Source organism: Pseudophryne corroboree, chromosome 2, assembly GCF_028390025.1.
Source record: "Pseudophryne corroboree isolate aPseCor3 chromosome 2, aPseCor3.hap2, whole genome shotgun sequence".
In the NCBI taxonomy this organism is placed as follows: domain Eukaryota; kingdom Metazoa; phylum Chordata; class Amphibia; order Anura; family Myobatrachidae; genus Pseudophryne; species Pseudophryne corroboree.
Window position 1 is genome coordinate 990,436,065 of NC_086445.1, and position 20,436 is coordinate 990,456,500.

Genomic DNA, 20,436 nt, shown 5'->3' on the forward strand with positions numbered 1-20,436 from the left:
GAGATCGTCCAAGTAAGGGATAATTAAGACGCCTTTTCTTTGAAGAAGAATCATCATTTCGGTAAGCATCCTTGATGTCCAGGGACACCATATAGTCCCCTTCTTCCTGGTTCGCTATCACTGCTCTGAGTGACTCCATCTTGATTTGAACCTTTGTATGTAAGTGTTCAAAGATTTCAGATTTAGAATAGGTCTCACCGAGCCGTCTGGCTTCAGTACCACAAATAGTGTGGAATAATACCCCTTTCCTTGTTGTAGGAGGGGTACTTTGATTATCACCTGCTGGGAATACAGCTTGTGAATTGTTTCCAATACTGCCTCCCTGTCGGAGGGAGACGTTGGTAAAGCAGACTTCAGGAACCTGCGAGGGGGAGACGTCTCGAACTTCCAATCTGTACCCCTGGGATACTACTTGTAGGATCCAGGGGTCCACTTGCGAGTGAGCCCACTGCGCGCTGAAACTCTTGAGACGACCCCCCACCGCACCTGAGTCCGCTTGTACGGCCCCAGCGTCATGCTGAGGACTTGGCAGAAGCGGTGGAGGGCTTCTGTTCCTGGGAAGGAGCTGCCTGCTGCAGTCTTCTTCCCTTTCCTCTACCCCTGGGCAGATATGACTGGCCTTTTGCCCGCTTGCCCTTATGGGGACGAAAGGACTGAGGCTGAAAAGACGGTGTCTTTTTCTGCTGAGATGTGACTTGGGGTAAAAAAGGTGGATTTTCCAGCTGTTGCCGTGGCCACCAGGTCCGATGGACCGACCCCAAATAACTCCTCCCCTTTATACGGCAATACTTCCATGTGCCGTTTGGAATCTGCATCACCTGACCACTGTCGTGTCCATAAACATCTTCTGGCAGACATGGACATCGCACTTACTCTTGATGCCAGAGTGCAAATATCCCTCTGTGCATCTCGCATATATAGAAATGCATCTTTTAAATGCTCTATAGTCAATAAAATACTGTCCCTGTCAAGGGTATCAATATTTTCAGTCAGGGAATCCGACCAAGCCACCCCAGCGCTGCACATCCAGGCTGAGGCGATCGCTGGTCGCAGTATAACACCAGTATGTGTGTATATACTTTTAAGGATATTTTCCAGCCTCCTATCAGCTGGCTCCTTGAGGGCGGCCGTATCTGGAGACGGTAACGCCACTTGTTTTGATAAGCGTGTGAGCGCCTTATCCACCCTAGGGGGTGTTTCCCAACGCGCCCTAACTTCTGGCGGGAAAGGGTATAACGCCAATAATTTTCTATCGGGGGAAACCCACGCATCATCACACACTTCATTTAATTTATCTGATTCAGGAAAAACTACAGGTAGTTTTTTCACACCCCACATAATACCCTTTTTTGTGGTACTTGTAGTATCAGAAATATGTAACACCTCCTTCATTGCCCTTAACATGTAACGTGTGGCCCTAATGGAAAATACGTTTGTTTCTTCACCGTCGACACTGGAGTCAGTGTCCGTGTCTGTGTCTGTGTCGACCGACTGAGGTAATGGGCGTTTTAAAGCCCCTGACGGTGTTTGAGACGCCTGGACAGGTACTAATTGGTTTGCCGGCCGTCTCATGTCGTCAACCGACCTTGCAGCGTGTTGACATTATCACGTAATTCCCTAAATAAGCCATCCATTCCGGTGTCGACTCCCTAGAGAGTGACATCACCATTACAGGCAATTGCTCCGCCTCCTCACCAACATCGTCCTCATACATGTCGACACACACGTACCGACACACAGCACACACACAGGGAATGCTCTGATAGAGGACAGGACCCCACTAGCCCTTTGGGGAGACAGAGGGAGAGTTTGCCAGCACACACCAAAACGCTATAATTATACAGGGACAACCTTATATAAGTGTTTTCCCTTATAGCATCTTAATATATTATAATATCGCCACACAAAATGCCCCCCCCCCCCCCCCTCTCTGTTTTAACCCTGTTTCTGTAGTGCAGTGCAGGGGAGAGCCTGGGAGCCTTCCTAGCAGCGGAGCTGTGTAGGAAAATGGCGCTATGTGCTGAGGAGAATAGGCCCCGCCCCCTTTTCGGCGGGCTTCTTCTCCCGTTTTTTTGACAACCTGGCAGGGGTTAAATACATCCATATAGCCCCAGAGGCTATATGTGATGTATTTTTAGCCAGCATAGGTACTTTCATTGCTGCCCAGGGCGCCCCCCCCAGCGCCCTGCACCCTCAGTGACCGTTGGTGTGAAGTGTGCTGAGAGCAATGGCGCACAGCTGCCGTGCTGTGCGCTACCTTAAGAAGACTGGGAAGTCTTCAGCCGCCGATTTCTGGACCTCTTCTCTCTTCAGCATCTGCAAGGGGGTCGGCGGCGCGGCTCCGGTGACCCATCCAGGCTGTACCTGTGATCATCCCTCTGGAGCTAGTGTCCAGTAGCCTAAGAAGCCAATCCATCCTGCACGCAGGTGAGTTCACTTCTTCTCCCCTAAGTCCCTCGTTGCAGTGAGCCTGTTGCCAGCAGGACTCACTGAAAATAAAAAACCTAACAAAACTTTTACTCTAAGCAGCTCTTTAGGAGAGCCACCTAGATTGCACCCTTCTCGGCCGGGCACAAAAACCTAACTGAGGCTTGGAGGAGGGTCATAGGGGGAGGAGCCAGTGCACACCACCTGATCCTAAAGCTTTTACTTTTGTGCCCTGTCTCCTGCGGAGCCGCTATTCCCCATGGTCCTTACGGAGTCCCCAGCATCCACTTAGGACGTCAGAGAAAATAATAATACTTATTAGAGGATTTATCTATTAACCTCTTAGTGGCCAGATATGGTTTATACCTCAGTGATAGGAGCAGTGGTGATAAGAACATTTAGAGCAGGGGGTGGGGCCATTTGGATATTTATAAATTCCTTCGGGGGCCATACAAAAAATATCAACTTAAAAATGAGCCTGCCCCCAGTAGTTATGCCCCCAGTCAGTTGTTATGCCCCCAGTAGATAAGCCCCCAGTCAGTTGTTATGACCCAGTAGATATCCCACTAGTCAGTTGTTATGCCCCAGTAGATATGCCCCCTAGTAGCGCTACTTACACACACACACACACATAAAAAAAAAAAACAGAAATACTCACCAGCCCCGTTCCTGCTTCCGGACCGCTTCCCTCCACCTGGCCGCCCGCTCTCCCATAGTGCCGCACTGCCTGAGCCGGAAGCCGGAGCTCAGGAGTGAGCTGCTGCTGAGGAGAAGGAGCTGGGCGCCCGCTGGTAAGAAAATCTCATCAGGCGCCCGGCATTCCCTCGGTTAGGTGAGCCTGGCCGGGCTGGATCAAGTGGCTTTGCGGGCCTGAGGTTCCCCACCTCTGATTTAGAGGCATATTCAATTGTAAGAAGAGTTTTGAAAAACCCATCGGCGCAGGGTTTTTCCCCCCAGCTTTTTACGTTTTTCCTATGCAATTGCCAGGGAGAAAATCAGTCCTGGGAATTTCTATAGGAATTACTGTGGCTTTTTTCTCGCAGACCCCCAGTATGTGCAAAGTCAGGGGAAATCCCTGTTTCAAGTTTAAAATGGTAGGGACTAGTTCAGGACACCTTGGGGACCCCAGCTAAGGACTGACTAGGCAATTGGAAGTTTTCAAGTACTATAACTTAATTAGTCCAATAATTACATGTAATTATTGATGTGAAATGCAATGCCCCAAATTAAACTTTGTGATTAATTTATGCAACCCAAATTTAATGAAAGTGTTTATTGTAATGAAAAATAATAGCTTTTTACCTTTTATTTATTATTATCTTAAAGGGCCTCAGATTACCACCAAATCATCTTTTTTTCCAGCTTTTTTTTTGCATTTTTAATTTGTAATGAAACAGAAAAGTTGCTTTATATATTTTTTTTTTAACTTTATAATGTAATGTATTTTAAAAGATCGAAAAACATTTTTTGTGACAGTAATAAACATCACTGCTTATACCCAATGGGGAAATACCGGCACTTGTCGACAGGAATAGGTCGATTCAATGCAAGTGCCGTTTTTCCGACTTTCTGAAAAACTGCCACTTGTCAAAAACCACGTGGATCGGCGGATTAGATGCGGATCCACGGGCTTTGTCGAAATTTGCGGCCAATTACGACAGGATTTTGGCCCGTTTTCGACAATGCTGATCAGACTTCAAAAAAGGTCGGATCAGCATTGTCAAGAAACGGGCAAAACCTGTCGGAATTGGCCAAGAATCCGACATGCATGGAATACTCCTTTATAGATATTTGGGGGAGCTGCGGGTGGAATAGGCTGATTTTCTTTTTTTTTTTTTTTAATTCACAGTTTTTTGCAGTACAAATTACCGCACCCACATATCATGGTAAAATGGCAGCAACAAAAGAAAAGTGCACAAATCTAATTGTATCGTCTTATTAGGATCTTCCCATCGCATACAGTGACTGTAGACAATTTGTGGGCAAGATCAATATATATCTACAGTATATAATAATTCTGTGAGGTCTTCCACTACTATGGAGACAGAACAGCACTAGGAGAGGAGGACCTGCCGGGAACTAGGTAAGTATGGGGGCAGGACGGAATGTGTGGGTGGGGCACGACAACACATAGTGGGTGGGTGGCCGGCAGGGCCAGACAGCTGCAGAGAGGGAAATGGGAAGGGGCAGATCACAGGGGAGAGAGTAGCCTAAAACGGAGAGATACACCGAGTGGGTCCCTTTACTAGTATATACTAATTTTGCCTCACACTTCACTGAGGAGCAGTGTTGTTATTGGTTGTTGGTTGAGAGGCTGTATTCTATACCAACCAACATTCCCAACTGGAAAATCCTTGTCCTTTCAGAGCCGTAACTAAAAAAAATTGTGACTGGGACACACAGGAAATTTGAAGCCTTCAGTTGTAACCACGTTAACATAAAATATTTATTCCCTGCACCCCCTTTCAGACCTGCTCCCTGTGCAGCTGCCCCTCTCACACAGCCTTAGTTACAGTATCCTGCGTCCTTCTCTGGTAGGTAGCACCTCTGTGAGTCACCACCGTGGGGACTGATGTTACAGTTACAGCATTCTGTCATTGTTTGTGATGGGTGTACTCAGGGCCACCACCAGGGGGGGACTGCAGGGACTGGAGTCCCGGACCCAGACAGAGAGGGGAGCCTGCCTCTAGCTCCTACCGTCGATACCTGGAGCTGCAACAGGATGATGTGCAGGGAAAACAAGTCTTCCCTGTGCATATGCCCTTCATGTATCGCTGCTGCGGGTCAGCGGCGCTCCACCTACTGTATATTTGACATCACATAGTGGTGGAGCGCCACGGCACGTCGCTGCCTATTTTGTCAGTCCCGGGCCCCATCATTTTCTATGGCAGCCCTCCTGGGTATTCTTTAAATTATACTATCTTGAGCAAAATACTATTTCAATCCTTTTAAATGTACCTGAAAATCCTCTTCCTATTGCACAAGGATGACTCATGTGTCGCTTTTTGGAATACTACACAATGCGATAAAACCCATTACTGACATTGTGACCTGTTTCTGACTGTATTTTCTCCTCTCACCAGTGTCTTTCTTTTAATGCCATAATGGAAGAACTTGGGATATCGTTAAAACATCCAAAAAGACTAAAGAAGAAGTCGAAGGTGAAGGGGCGGTCATCCTTCACCAGTATGCTGACGTGTCACCAGAGGCGGATAATCAGGAAAGAGACTATGGCATAGGGGCGGGATGTCACTGTAAGAAATGACACTACTGGCTGCGACTGTCTCAATGGGTTTTTTAAAGCTGTGTCTCCTTTTTTTAAATTCTTTACATGATTTTTATAACAACATCTAGGATCTACCCTACATGGAGAATGTGGAAATCACCGACTGAGCTGCTGATCGTCTCATTGATCATGATAAATTGGAAAAAATAAAAATAAAGTGAGAATTGATATGATGCATTACCTGCAGCGTCGCCTCACTCCCATGTACAAATGATCTGTGTGCTTTCTAAATAAAACACAACATATTGTTCTTTTCCAGTATTTTGTCTGTGCTTTGTCTTGGTGCATGAAGCTGAGGGGTCACAATTAAAAAGTTTGCACTGGGCGTGATTCAGAGATATATGCAATTGCAGCTGCGAGCCCATACGCAGAGGATGTATCCGCAAATTTGCCAATGCTGATGCCGCCTGAAAATTTATTGTGATGCTCACATTTGGCATTGCAAATACAAGCAATTGCCTGCAAACACGCAGCGGCAATCGCAGCTCTTCCAATAATAAACTCTGTAAGTGATGCAGAATGGCGGTAGGCATGGCTGGCGCAATGTTTCGTGTGTACGGAATCACAGTTGTAGGCTGAGACATGCCCGGAAAATGCTGGTGTTTATGCCACTCCCAGTTCCCTCCCCCAAACGGTTCCTGAATGTGAATCAGTTTGCAAATAAGTTTCTCTCTACGAGGGTCATGAGAAAAGTACCTTGGCACCTGCACCGTGCGACTGTGATAAGCGTGCAGTCAACCGATAATCATAGTAACATAGTAACTAAGGTTGAAAAAAGACAATTGTCCATCAAGTTCAACCTATTTGTGGTCTCCTATGCAGTCTTATTATAGGACTAGTTATTTTTATGTTAGGACTAGTTATATTAATATCTTTATCCAATAGGAATTTATCTAACCCATTCTTAAAGGTGTTGACCTAGTCCGCAGTTACTACTCTCTCAGGCAGGGAATTCCAAACATGTATTGTCCTTACTGTGAAAAAACCTTTTTGCCTCAATGTGCGGAAACTCCTCTCCTCTAACCTAAGCGAGTGACCACGTGTCCTCTGTGCTGATCTTATAGAAAACAGGTCCCTCCCAAGCTCTGTGTATTGACCCCTTATATATTTGTAGATGTTGATCATGTGCCCTCTTAGTCTCCTCTTTTCCAATGTAAACATGTCTAGCCTTGCAAGCCTTTCCGTGTATTCCAGCGTCTCCATGCCCTTGATTAGTTTGGTCGCCTGCCTCTGAACCTTTTCTAGCTCCAGGATATCCTTTTTGTAATATGGTGCCCAAAATTGCACACAGTATTCAAGATATGACCTCACTAGTGACTTATATAATGGGAGTATAATACTCTCGTCCCTTGCATCAATTCCCCGTTTTATGCATGCTAATATCTTATTAGCCTTCTTTGCTGCACTCCTACTTTGGGTACTGCTGCTTAATTTGTTATCATATGTGAACCCCTAAGTCTTTTTCCAGTACAGAATCCCCTAATATTACCCCATTTAGTATGTAGGTGTTATTTTTGGTCTAGCCCCCACAGTGCATTACCTTACACTTGTCTGTGTTGAATCTCATTCTCCATTTTGCTGCCCATGCTTCCAATTTAGTTAAGTCGTTCTGAAGAGTTCAGCATCCCCCTTCGTATTTATAACCTTACACAATTTGGTATCGTCTGCGAAAATTGATACCATGCTCTCTAGACCTACTGTTAGGTCGTTGATGAAAATGTTGAACAAAAGTGGTCCGAGTACAGACCCTTGTAGCACACCACTTAGTACTTTAGTCCAATCTGAAAATGAGCCATTGACCACAACGCTCTGCTCCCTTTTATCTAACCAATTACTGACCCAAGTGCATATTGTGCTCCCTAGCCCTATTTCTTGTAGCTTGTAGATAAGATGCATGTGTGGTACAGTACAGTGTCGAAAGCTTTGGCAAAGTCTAAAAAGATTATATCCACCTCCTTACCCTGATCCAGGTTCGCACTTACTGTTTCATAAAAGCCAAGTAAGTTGGTATTGACATGATCTGTCCTTCACAAATCCCTCAGCTCCATTGCGTTCTTACTTGAATCATGCACACTGTTAGCTTTGTAATGTTTGTGCCAAATGATTGCATTTTAATTTGGGTTTTACCATGCGTCATGAGTCATACTTGGCAACTTTTTCCTGGACCTGGTGGGAGATCCTAGCAGGTGAGGTGCATTTTGGAGATGAGGGTCGATGGGAAGCATTTTTCTGTCCTTTTCAACATAGTTTGATTTTGCTGAGAAGACTTTCAAGAATCCCTTCTTGTTTCCTATGTCGGGCTCTGTCACTGTCCTCGTTTGCATACTGGCACTCAGTAGATCCTCCCATAGAGGAAGATCTGTGTTACACCTATCAGTCAGGCTCACAAGTTCCTCCCGCAATGCCAAAGATATTCTCTCTTCTAATCACAGTAAAAAGTGAAAGGCAGACACATTTTTGCTTTGGGGTATTGCTCCAGTAAGTGGCCCAATATCTTCAAGCTGTACCTCAATGCAGTGTTGTACCTGTAAGTGAAGCAGGGTGTCACAGGGCCCTGCACCGACCACCCTGGCCAAAAGCTTGTGGATGTAGATTGTGTAATGTGGATGCAGCTGTAAATACAATGTAACCCCCATCCAACCAGTATGCAAGTCAGAGCCTATTCTTGTGACCAATTTACAATGCCGAGAGCATTCTAATGTACAATTCAGAGGGAATCTAAGTGAACAATATGCAATACAGAGAGCATGATAGTGACAGATAATCAATACAGACACCATCCTAGTGATCAATACACAAAACATGGTGCATACTGGTGCCCATTGTATAATGCCTGACCTGTGTTGTAGGCCATTATTCAATACAAGTCCCCATATCTATTGTGGCTTCACAATGTAGGCCCACCCAAGTCTTTGGTGGCTTTACGGTACATACCTACAAATATCTGGTGTTAACACCCTGAAGAACCCCCTTAGACACGTTTTGATACAAGGCAGACTTTAGATCTATTGGGAAAGTGGTATAACCCTGGAGATAGTTCCTAACACTCTGATGGGTAAATAGCGCTTTTAATAAGCGTTTCAGACCTCCCAACATGCTTCTTGGCAAAGTGCTACCCTGAAATGAAGTGGTAACAGCTATCTACTGGATCATTCATATGCATCGTCCCAGCCGTGGAATTTTATCTGGACTGCCCTTGGCTGAGAAGACGAGACTGACCCATGTGTATATGCCCCCTTCCACCTCTGCCAGCCAGTCCGTGTCGGACTGGGGCATAAAGGGCCCACCGGGGGGATGCTGTTGTAGGGGCCCATGCTAAAAGATGTGGCCAGGCTCCGGTGGGGGCATGGCCAGCCACCACAGACGTTTGGCTAACCATTACAGAGAGTACATGTTCTGTACCCCTTGGTAAATATATAATAAACCATATTCTTGTGAATATGTATAATGTAACATAAGTATAATGCATAATTCAAGTGCACTAGGATAGAGTCTGGAACCTGATCCCTAGAGGGGGAGGAGGGCCTACAGGCAGTGGGGCCCACCGGTGGTTTCCCCTGTGGGCCAGTCCGGCCCTGCAGCCAGTTATAAAGTATTGGATACTGAATGAGTAGATCATGAGGCCCAGCTCTGACATGGACCATCCTCAATAGGACTATCTATTAGTGTGTTAATGAGGTCACTGGCTAGCAGAGCATACGAGGAAATCAGCAGGGATTCCTTATGGGTAGAGTAACCCAGTAAGTGGTATATTATAAATGCACAATATTCCACATTAGGAAGCAATCTTATGAACCATTTAAATAGGCAATTTTAATTTGTTTTTTTACCATATGACCTACAAATGGACACCAGATCGTCCCAATATGTAAACAACTACCTTATGACAAAATGAAAAGCGCTTAACCAGAGTCGTTTGCAGTCACGGGTGTGTCTAATGCTAATGAGTTTCACAATACTGAGACTCCCACTTGCAGCGTCTTGAGACAATGCATTTCTGTCTCTGGTAGGTGCAGTTTCTCTTCCTGAGTGGGTGCAGTTTGCCTTGGTGTTGCCCATACTTGCCTACTTTTTAAAAAAGCTTGTCAGGGAGATGTGAAAGTAACACCTATCAGCGCAGATGTGTACCACTACATCTGAGAGGCGTGTCATAAAAATGACATATCCATATAAATGTAAATGAGCCCCAAAGTTCTACTTCTTGAAGAAAACACACTGATATTTTGCAGGATTTGTTTGTGTATTGTGTTTTACCAGAGGTTTAATATACTGTAAGTGGCCACGAGAAACCTTGTTTAAGATGCATGTAGCCATAGGGATCTCTGTGCATTAACTAATGCAGGGAAATGGCACTGATGATCCCATTTGAATTTATTTATTTCCCCAGGAATGTAACAGCTGCATAGTGGGGATAAGGTGTAATCAGGGAGATTGATGGTCTATTCAGGGAGTCAGGGAGATTGCTACTATTTCAGGGAGTCTCCTGCAGAATGAGGGAGGGTAGGCAACTATGGTGTAGCCTCCTGTGTCCCGAGTCCAGCTTCTTTGGATGCTGCTGCTTTCAGCGACACACCTGTGATGTCTTCTCCACCCACACTTTTACCTCCAAGGAACGTCCACTAAAATTCATAGACCCTATGTCAGATTCCGTACTGTATCTCTGAGTGCTAACAATCGGGACGCATGTGCTGTGTAACTCTTCAGCCAATTAACACAGCATCAAACCTCGGAATCAGGCCCACAGTGTCAGGAAAACAAACACAGGATTTACATTCTTTATTGTCAAGTGAATACAGTAGCAATGTTCAGAGGAGAACACCCAATGGCTGAATTTACTCAAATTGTGACAGCAAAACCAGATAGACAGAAAAAAAGTGAAATAAAACCAAGGCTATTTAACTCTGCAACTGATACTTGTAGGTAGCGTGATCTAATATTGTGCAAAATACCAGTACGCTTATGAGTGCGGCTACAGGACATACACAGTGCGACGAAGCAGTAACAAATGGGTCAGGCAGGAGTTACGTTGACCACATAGCCAAGTTGATACACAAGAAACCAGAAGAACAATTTAGCATAGTGATTGGCATCAAGCTAGACTTGATAGACTGGACAATCACCTAGCACTGAGGTTTAGGTCCTCATATCCTATATGTACACATATATTTATGTGTGGAGGCACAAACCAAGGTTACAAAGGACTGACAACAGCATTGTTCATGAGAGTTGCTGTGCCATGGTGCAGGTACAGTAAGTACTTCTTGTATTATGACATTTGCGACCCATATCACCTTGCCAATCTTACAAATTAATGGAAACAAAAGGTAAATGAGTGGCATGAAGCTGCAGACCAGATCAAGCTAATTACAGTACAAGTGCATCTAACAACAAATCAATACATTATTTTATAGGAATAACTAGTAGATGTTTCTAACAAGCTCTCAAAAGATAAGTTGAAAAACCAAGATAAAGAAACCTAAACATGCTTTGAATAAATTATATCAGAAGACTAGATGAGCCAATTGGTCTTTATTTTCCTCATATATTCTGTTTTCCAAACGACATTGTTCAAATGTTGAGACCACCACCATTCTACTAGATAGGAGTTTACTGTAAATATGTTGTGTAAATTCAAACATGAGCTGTGAAATGAAACAACAGAGCATAACACAGTCACTTACTGTCTGAGATGCCATCATTTACTGTATATATTGAGAGGCAAATAACAGTATGTTTTGAGATTGAGACTTATGAGTCATGACATCTATGAAGCATATTCCCTATGTCGGGGGTGCACATGCTGTTACACTCCAATACGCAATAAAACTTTACTTCAATATGTAAAGAATGCAGAATTTATTACAGTAAAATAGGAATCATTTCATAAGTACAGTACAGTGCTTCCGGAAAGTATTCACAGCGCTTCTCTTTTTCCACATTTTGTTATGTTACAGCCTTATTCCAAAATGGAATAAATTAATTTTTTCCCTCAAAAGTCTACACACAATACCCCATAATGACAATGTGAAAAAGGGTTTTTGAGATTTTTGCTAATTTATTGCAAATAAAAAACTAAGAAATCACATGTACATAAGTATTCACAGCTTTTGCTCAATACTTTGTTGATGCACCTTTGACAGCAATTACAGCCTCAAGTCTTTTTGAATATGATGCCACAAGCTTGGCACACCTATTGGGCAGTTTCGCCCTTTCCTCTTTGCAACACCTCTCAAGCTCCACCAGGTTGGACGGGAAGCATCGGTGCACAGCCATTTTCAGATCTCTCCAGAGATGTTCAATAGGATTGAAGTCTGGGCTTTGGCTGAGCCACTAAAAGACATTCACAGAGTTGTCCTGAAGCCACTCCATGGATATCTTGGCTGTGTGCTTAGGGTCGTTGTCCTGCTGAAAGATGAACCGTCGCCCCAGTCTGAGGTCAAGAGCGCTCTGGAGCAGGTTTTCACCCAGGATGTCTCTGTACATTGCTGCATTCATCTTTTCCTCTATCCTGACTAGTCTCCCAGTTCCTTCCGATGAAAAACATCCCCACACTAGGATGATGATGATGCTGCCACCACCATGCTTCACTGTAGGGATGGTATTGGCCTGATGATGAGCGGTGCCTGGTTTCTTCCAAACATGATGCCTGGCATTCACACCAAAGAGTTCAATCTTTGTGTCATCAGACCAGAGAATTTTGTTTCTCATGGTCAGAGAGTCCTGCAGGTGCATTTTGGCAAACTCCAGGCGGGCTGCCATGTGCTTTTTACTAAGGAGTGGCTTCCATCTGGCCACTCTACCGTAAAGGCCTGATTGCTGAATTGTTGCAGAGATGGTTGTCCTTCTGGAAGGTTCTCCTCTCTCCACAGAGGAATGATGTAGCTCTGACAGAGTGACCATCGGGTTCTTGGTCACCTCCCTGATTAGGGCCCTTCTCCCCCGATCACTCAGTTTAGACGGCCTGCCAGCTCTAGGAAGAGGCCTGGTGGTTCCGAACTTCTTCCATTTACGGATGATGGAGGCCACTATGCTCATTGGGACCTTCAAAGCAGCAGATATTTTTCTGTACCCTTCCCCAGATTTGTGCCTCGAGACAATCCTCTCTCAGAGGTCTACAGACCATTTCTTTGACTTCATGCTTGGTTTGTGCGCAGACATGCACTGTCAAATATGGGACCTTTATATAGACAGGTGTGTCCTTCCCAACTCATGTCCAATCAACTGAATTTACCACAGGTGGACTCCAATTAAGCTGTAGGAACATTTCAAGAATGATCAATGGAAACAGGGTGCACCTGAGCTTAGTTTTGAGCTTCATGGCAAAGGCTGTGATTACTTATGTACATGGGTTTTTATTTTTAATAAACTTGCAAAAATAACAAAAAAACTTTTTTCATGTTGTCATTATGGGGTATTGTGTGTAGACTTTTGAGGGAGAAAAATTAAGTTATTCCATTTTGGAATAAGGCTGTAATATAAGAAAATGTGGAAAAAGTGAAGCACTGTGAATACTTTCAGGATGCACTGTATGCAATAGCCCTCTGCATTGTAAACAAACAAAGCAAAAGTCACCTGAAGACATAACTGTATGCACCACTACAGAGCAGCAGTGTGCCACCTATCCTTAGTCTGTTTAGCATGACCAAGCTCTGTCGTTTTACAGAAGGCATTTTATATGCCTGTAGTAGGTTGCGACATTTAGGGGCAAGGGTTAAAAATGTAAGGGGTGCCCCCTTTTTATGGTCTTATTTTTTTAAGGTTTGTAACAGCAATGGGGTGGAGTTTTGGGACTGAGTTACTGGTTTATAATAGAAGTCCACTCCCCCACACGCTTTATGTGACTGTCAGCTGGAAAAAGTGGCCACCTACAGTAGCTGTAAGTCTTGAGGTCATCTGCCCTCCAGTACAAGGGTTTGGCCTGATTCTAGCCTATTGGGCTTAGCAACTACACCTTGTGAACCTTTTTGTGTGTCATTAGGAGGGGAGTTGGATACCTTCAGTTGTTTGTCATGGGCAGGGCTGTCTTTTTGTATGGGCTCAATGGGCACTTGCCCAAGGACCCCAGGAGTATAAGGGCCCTAGGCTGATAGCTGAGGGTCCCCTCTTTCCCGGGGTACCAGATTTTTGAAAATCAGGCCAGGAGGAACCAGAGATATCCGACTTCAAAGCAGTGGTCCCCACCCAAGCCTGTTAATTGCTCTTCACAGCCAGATATCTCGGATTCTGTTTGACTTATAGTTTTTCTGAAGGTATACTCCAAAACCTGGGACTCTCCCCTTTTGGTGAACACTAGCAGCTTGTCTCTACTATGCCCAGAACCAGAGATATTTATTTATTTATTAACAGTTTCTTATATAGCGCAGCATATTCCGTTGCGCTTTACAATTAGAACAACAGTAATAGAACAAAACTGGGTAAAAACAGACAGACATAGAGGTAGGAAGGCCCTGCTCGCAAGCTTACAATCTATAGGGAAATAGGCATAGATACACAAGGATAGATGCTACCTATTGCATAATGGTCCACCAGATTGCTAGGTTCTTAATGGGTTGTATGATGATACCCCACAAAGTTATCCAAGTGTCAGGAGGGTGTGAGACTAAAGAAAGACAAGATATGTGATGTTATGAATACTCTACAGAGGATGTAATTAGATAGGGAAGCACTGAAGGTTATGTGGGTGGGTCTGGAATTTGATAGGCTTGTCTGAAGAGGTGAGTTTTCAGGGAACATTTAAAGGTTTGGAGACTAGAGGCGAGTCTTACTGTGCGTGGGAGGGCATTCCACAGAGTGGGTGAAGCCCGGATAAAGTCCTGTAATTTTGAGTGTGAACAAGTAATGCGTGTGGATGAGAGACGTAGATCTTGTGCAGAGCGGAGAGGTCAGGTAGGGAGATATTTTGAGATGAGTGAAGAGATGTATGTTGGTGCAGTTTGGTTAATAGCCTTGTATGTGAGTAAAAGTATTTTATATTTAATACGGTAGAATACCGGTAACCAATGGAGGGACTGACAGAGCGGATCTGCAGACGATGAACGTCTGGCAAGGAAGATTAGCCTCGCAGCTGCATTCAAAATGGATTGTAGTGGTGAGAGTCTATGTTTGGGAAGACCGGTCAGGAGACTATTACAATAATCAATGCGGGAGATAATGAGAGCATGGATTAGAGTTTTTGCTGTGTCTTGTGTAAGATAAGGGCGTATTTTGGATATGTTTCTTAGATGTATGTAACATGATCTTGAGACAGATTGAATGTGGGTAACAAAGGACAGTTCAGAGTCAAGAATGACACCTAGGCAGCGAGCTTGTGGAGTAGGGGTGATTGCAGAGTTCTCAACAGTGATAGAGATATCAGGTTGGAAACTACTATTGGCCGGTGGAAATATAATTAATTCTGTTTTGGAAATATTAAGTTTGAGGTGGCGAGATGTCATCCAAGATGAAATGGCAGAAAGGCATTCAGTGACACGGCCCAATACAGATGGTGACAAATCAGGGGAGGATAGGTAGATTTGAGTATCATCCGCATACAGATGGTACTGAAATCCGAAAGAGTTGATTAGTTTGCCAAGAGATGTGGTATAGATAGAGAAAAGCAGAGGACCTAGGACTGAGCCTTGCAGTACTCCAACTGAGAGAGGTAGCGAAGGAGAGGTGGAATCAGAGAAACGAACACTGAAGGAGCGATTAGATAGGTAGGATGAGAACCAAGAAAGGGCTGTGTCCTGAATACCTAGGGATTGTAGTGTTTGTATGAGAAGAGAGTGGTCAACAGTGTCAAAAGCAGCAGAGAGATCAAGGAGAATAAGGAGAGAGAAATGTCCTTTAGATTTAGCAGTGACCAAATCATTCACTACCTTAGTCAGTGCTGTCTCTGTGGAGTGTTGGGCACGAAATCCTGACTGAAGTGGGTCCAGTAGGCTGTGTGAGTTAAGAAAGTGTGTGAGGCGAGTGTAGGCAAGTCTCTCCAGTAGCTTGGAGGGGCATGGGAGCTGAGAGATGGGACGGTAGTTAGAGAGAGAGTTCGGGTCAGAGTTTTGTTTTTTCAGAATGGGAGTAATCACTGCATGCTTGTATAGAGAAGGAAAGATACCAGTAGACAGGGTGAGATTACAGATTTTCGTTAAGGTTGGGATGAGCACAGTAGACAGAGCTTTACTAATTTGTGAGGGTATAGAGTCAAGGGGAGAGGTATTAGAGTAGGCAGATGAAAAGAGTGCAGATACTTCATCTTCATTTGTAGGATCAAAGGAAGAGAAGGTGTTAGAGGGTTCAGGCAGGGAATTGAGCAGGTCACTTGCTGTGGAAGAGCATACCATTTAATTTCGGATCTTGTCAATCTTGTCCTTGAAATAGGAAGCAAGATCTTGCGCACTGACAGTGGCTGGTGGGTTAGGTGAGGGAGGGACAAGAAGTGATTTAAATGTATTAAAAAGTCGCTTGGGGTTAGAGGCTTGAGCAGAGATGAGAGATTGAAAATATGTTTGTTTGGCAGTGTCCAGAGCAGTACGATAAGAGTGGTAGGTGGTCTTATATGTGAGAAAGTCACTTGAACTACGAGATTTACGCCACTGGCGTTCAACTTTTCTTGAGAGTTTTTGTAAGTGTCTAGTGTATTTAGAGTGCCACGGTTGACATCTAAGTCTACGTGGAGTGTGATGGGTAGCTGGAGCCACTTCATCAAGTGCTGTTACTAGAGTTTGGTTAAGGTGTGACACAGCAGTCTCTGGAGAGGTGAATGTAGAAATTGGTGAAAGCAGTGGTTGCAGAGAGGTAGATAGTTGTTGAAAATTAATAGCGTTAATATTTCTGCGGGTAAGAGGTGTCCTTGTAGACTTTAGGGACATGGAGTTTGAAGTAATGGAGGAGAGCATGCATGTGATAAGGTTGTGATCTGAGAGAGGGAAAGGAGTGTATCAGCCTTCCAGCAGCTGGTCCCTGTTCCAGCTCCACACACCTGGTATACAGTTTTATATATTCGTTGGTGGATTGCTCTGGCTTCTGAACTCTGATCCCCAAGTCCCCAGTATCTCCTGACAGGAGGGACTCTCTAGAGTTTTATCCCATTCAAAGCTAAGAAATCTATTTCCAGGAACTGGAGATATCTGCAGTCAAGCAAGCTGCTCTCCCACCGGAAAATGGTGAATACGAGCACACTCCAATATCCACCCCTCCCCTGCATATTAAAAACCCCCTACCACCCTGGAAGTCATGTACCAGGGCCCCTTCATTCAGCCCAATGCCCCCTTATACAGTTTAGTGTTCCCTCTGCCGCATCTGTGCAGTAAAGGATTAATTAGCAGAAATTACTGCTCCAGGTCCTACATGCTAAGCTGAAGATAGAACACCCCTTACCGCCCACGGGACATCAAAGCTGCCGCTGATAGCACCCCCAACCCCTACCACTGGAGGATAGGTAGGGGCCCCAGTGCATTGTTGTGCCCAGGGGCCCACACTGCTGTTAAAACGGCCCTGGTCATAGGCTGGCAGTTGATTTGGGGATTATTTGACAAGGTACTGGTCGGGCAGTGCTTTCATTGACAACATACCTTTTCCCTCCTTTCAATAAATAATGAAAGCTGGCGCTTTTCCCCACCAATATATCTGTGTCTATATTGTAGATATGTTTTTTTCCTCTACTCACCTGGGGGTATATTTACTAAGGTGTGAGTTTTTAAGAAGTGGAGATGTTGCCCATAGCAACCAATCTGATTTTAGCTATTATCTTCTAGAAGCAGCTAGATAAATGTTAAGTGTAATCTGATTGGTTGCTATGGGCAACATCTCCACTTCTTAAAAACTCACACCTTAGTAAATATACCTCCTGGTGTGTAAATACAGGTTTACATCAGAATGATAGGAAAGTTAATGTTAAGGCAAGAAATCAGAGCTAAGGGGTCATTCCGAGTTGATCGCTCGCTAGCTAGTTTTAACAGCCATGCAAACGCTATGTCGCCACCCACTGGGGAGTGTATTTTAGCTTAGAAGAAGTGTGAACGCATGTGCAGCCGAGCTCTGCAAAAACAGTTTGTGCAGTTTCAGAGTAGCTCTGAACCTACTCAGCGCTTGCGATCACTTCAGCCTATTCGTGTCTGGATTTCACGTCATACATCCGCCCAGCGAACGCCCAGCCACGCCTGCAGTTTTTCAGACACGCCTGCGTTTTTGCAAACCCTCCCTGAAAACGGTCAGTTGACGTCCCCTTCCTGTCAATCTTCTTGCGACCGTCAGTGCGCTTGAAAACTTCGCTAGAACCTGTGCAATACAACAAATGCCTTTGTACCCGTACGTCGCGCGTGCGCATTGCGGTGCATACGCATGCGCAGAAATGCCGATATTTAGCCTGATCGCTGCGCTGCGAACAACGACAGCTTGCAATAAACTCAGAATGACCCCCTAAGCTCACTTGATTTGCTGACCTCAGTGATGAATTCTGGGCCTCACTGCCACTGTGTGGCATCCGCACTCACTCCCCTTCCTTCAGCCACAGTGAGGATCAGTTAAATGCAGGACAGGTACAGGGCGACGCAGTATTTCTGTCATGTCATCCAGTACAGATGCATCTCTGATGGATACAGACAGTGCACACGGACCATATTTCTGAAGAAATTGTCGGAAGAATGACATATGCATAGAAGGTAGCTAAGACTTTGGGACTGTGTAAGAGTCTTTGTAACCAGTGCCATAGCATGGTGATTTTTCCCCTTATGATGACTCCAGCCTCCCAAGCCAAATGCAGGTGCCATGGGGCCTCTCACAGAGCTCTCCACCCTGGGTGGCAGCACCACACATACACCCTAGTGTGCACACCTCCTGTGCATATGCAATAACACTTCTGACAATGAGCTTTATATTACATGTGGCTACTATAACAGTATTGCTGGGATTGTCATAAAATTACAATACTGACACCAAGGTATATCGTGAAAACACTAAACCACCGTTTTTTTTCTACATAAAACAAAACCAAGCTGTTTACACCACAACTTGGGGTAACACCAATCACCCTGGCTGTTTAACCTCACACAGCCGACAGGTTATTATAGACACAGCATACCAATGAAACAAGCAGTGTAAAGCTTTTTGCCAACAGCACTACAGCAAATAAACATTAACAACACAGTGTCCTGGGTTATAGTCACCAATGCGTGCAGCGTCCTGTTTCAGTGGAAATGCGTCCTGACAGGAATCACTGATACCGAAGTCCCTTTAGGCATATGTATGAGGGGTGGACACATACACAGTCTTCCAGACCCCTGACACTAGCCCCCCTTACAGGCCCTAGCTTCTGGACGCTAGTCAGCATCAGAGGTCCTGCACCTGTGAAACCTTCAGCCCTTTCTAGGTATCCTACAGGTGCACAATTACTCAGCCATCCTGGCAGCAGAACCCACAAGACCTGGACTGACCCTTGTGGATGGGGCCCGCCCTCTTCTCCCATCCACCCCCAGGAACCCTTACTGGTTTTCTATCAAAACCAAACTACAGGAGCTAAAATAGTTCCTGCTGTCTACCTGGGGTTTTCTAAAGTGTGTTGTAGGCATTTTCCAGGTTGTTGCAAAATATGTAACGGATCCCATCTCTTTTTCGCGAGCCTCCTCCTCGACTGGTCTGGTACTCCACCTCAGACCGTCTTATGTCTCTCTTATTATATATCCACCCCCTATGCTTTTTCTTACTAGGGAAAGCAACCTTTCCTTCCAGAGGCTTTACCGTCTCGTAGCGCCTGGACAAAGAGTCAGCATTTTTTTGTTGGGTTCCAGGTCTATGTTCTACCTTGAACTTGAACTGTTGAAGTGCCAAAAACCAATGTGTTACTTTAGCATTGACTTCCTTATTCAACTGCATATAACGAAGTGGAGCATGGTTTGTTACCAGGATGAATTCTCGGCCCAGAAGGTAATACTTAAGAGACTGAACTGCCCATTTAATGATGAGACACTCCAACTCGACAATGGCATATCTTGTTTCCCTGGGTACTAACTTTCTGCTTAAGTAAAGGAGCGGTTTCTCTCCTCCATTTATTTCCTGTGACAGGACAGCCCCTAGACCCGATGTTGATGCGTCTGTCTGTAATATGAACGTCTTCTTGAAGTCAGGAGCTACCAGAACTGGGGCAGAACACAAGGCTGTTCTAAGATCGTCCCAGTCTCCTTCCACAGCTTTTGTCCACGCCACTTTCTCAGGTTGATTCTTCATTAGGAGTTCCGTAAGTGGTAAGGCTCGGACAGCAAAATTTTATATGAAGCGCCCATAGTACCCGACCAGTCCCAGAAATGTTTGCACTTTCTTTTTGGTGGTAGGTTTAGGCCATGTTCTCACGGCTTCCACTTTACTTCCTTGGGGTCTGACCTCTCCTTGACCCATCACATACCCAAGGTGATTGGCCTCAGTTGGTGCCAACTTGCATTTAGCTGGGTTGTCCATTAAACCATGTTCCCTTAGCGAGGTAAGGACTGCCTGCACTCTTTCCAGGTGGGTATTCCACGTATTTGTAAAGATGACTATGTCATCGAGATATGCCGCCGCATACCCCCGGTGTGGTTTCAACAATCGGTCCATGGCTCATTGGAAAGTGGCAGGTGCTCCATGGAGCCCAAACGGAAGCATCTTATACTGGAACAGTCCATCTGGAGTGGCAAAAGCAGTTTTCTCTCGCGCAGCTTTGGCTAAGGGAATTTGCCAATACCCTTTTGTTAAGTCTAGTGTAGTAAGAGGTTCTC

At 44.9% G+C, this 20,436-nt stretch overlaps 1 protein-coding gene across 9 annotated transcripts in view; it reads left to right on the top strand.

Moving 5' to 3' along the window:
- GRIK1 (glutamate ionotropic receptor kainate type subunit 1) overlaps nucleotides 1-5,974 on the top strand; it is a 630,706-nt gene extending 624,732 nt beyond the window's left edge. For 7 of the 9 annotated variants that reach the window (XM_063956421.1, XM_063956424.1, XM_063956428.1 and 4 more), the window contains one exon: nucleotides 5,511-5,974. In XM_063956421.1, coding sequence (XP_063812491.1) covers nucleotides 5,511-5,666 — 156 coding nt within the window. In that variant the 3' untranslated portion in view covers nucleotides 5,667-5,974. The remainder of the gene's footprint in view (nucleotides 1-5,510) is intronic. The other 2 variants (XM_063956422.1, XM_063956425.1) reach the window with 1 other exon arrangement.
- The last annotated feature ends 14,462 nt before the right edge of the window (nucleotides 5,975-20,436 follow it).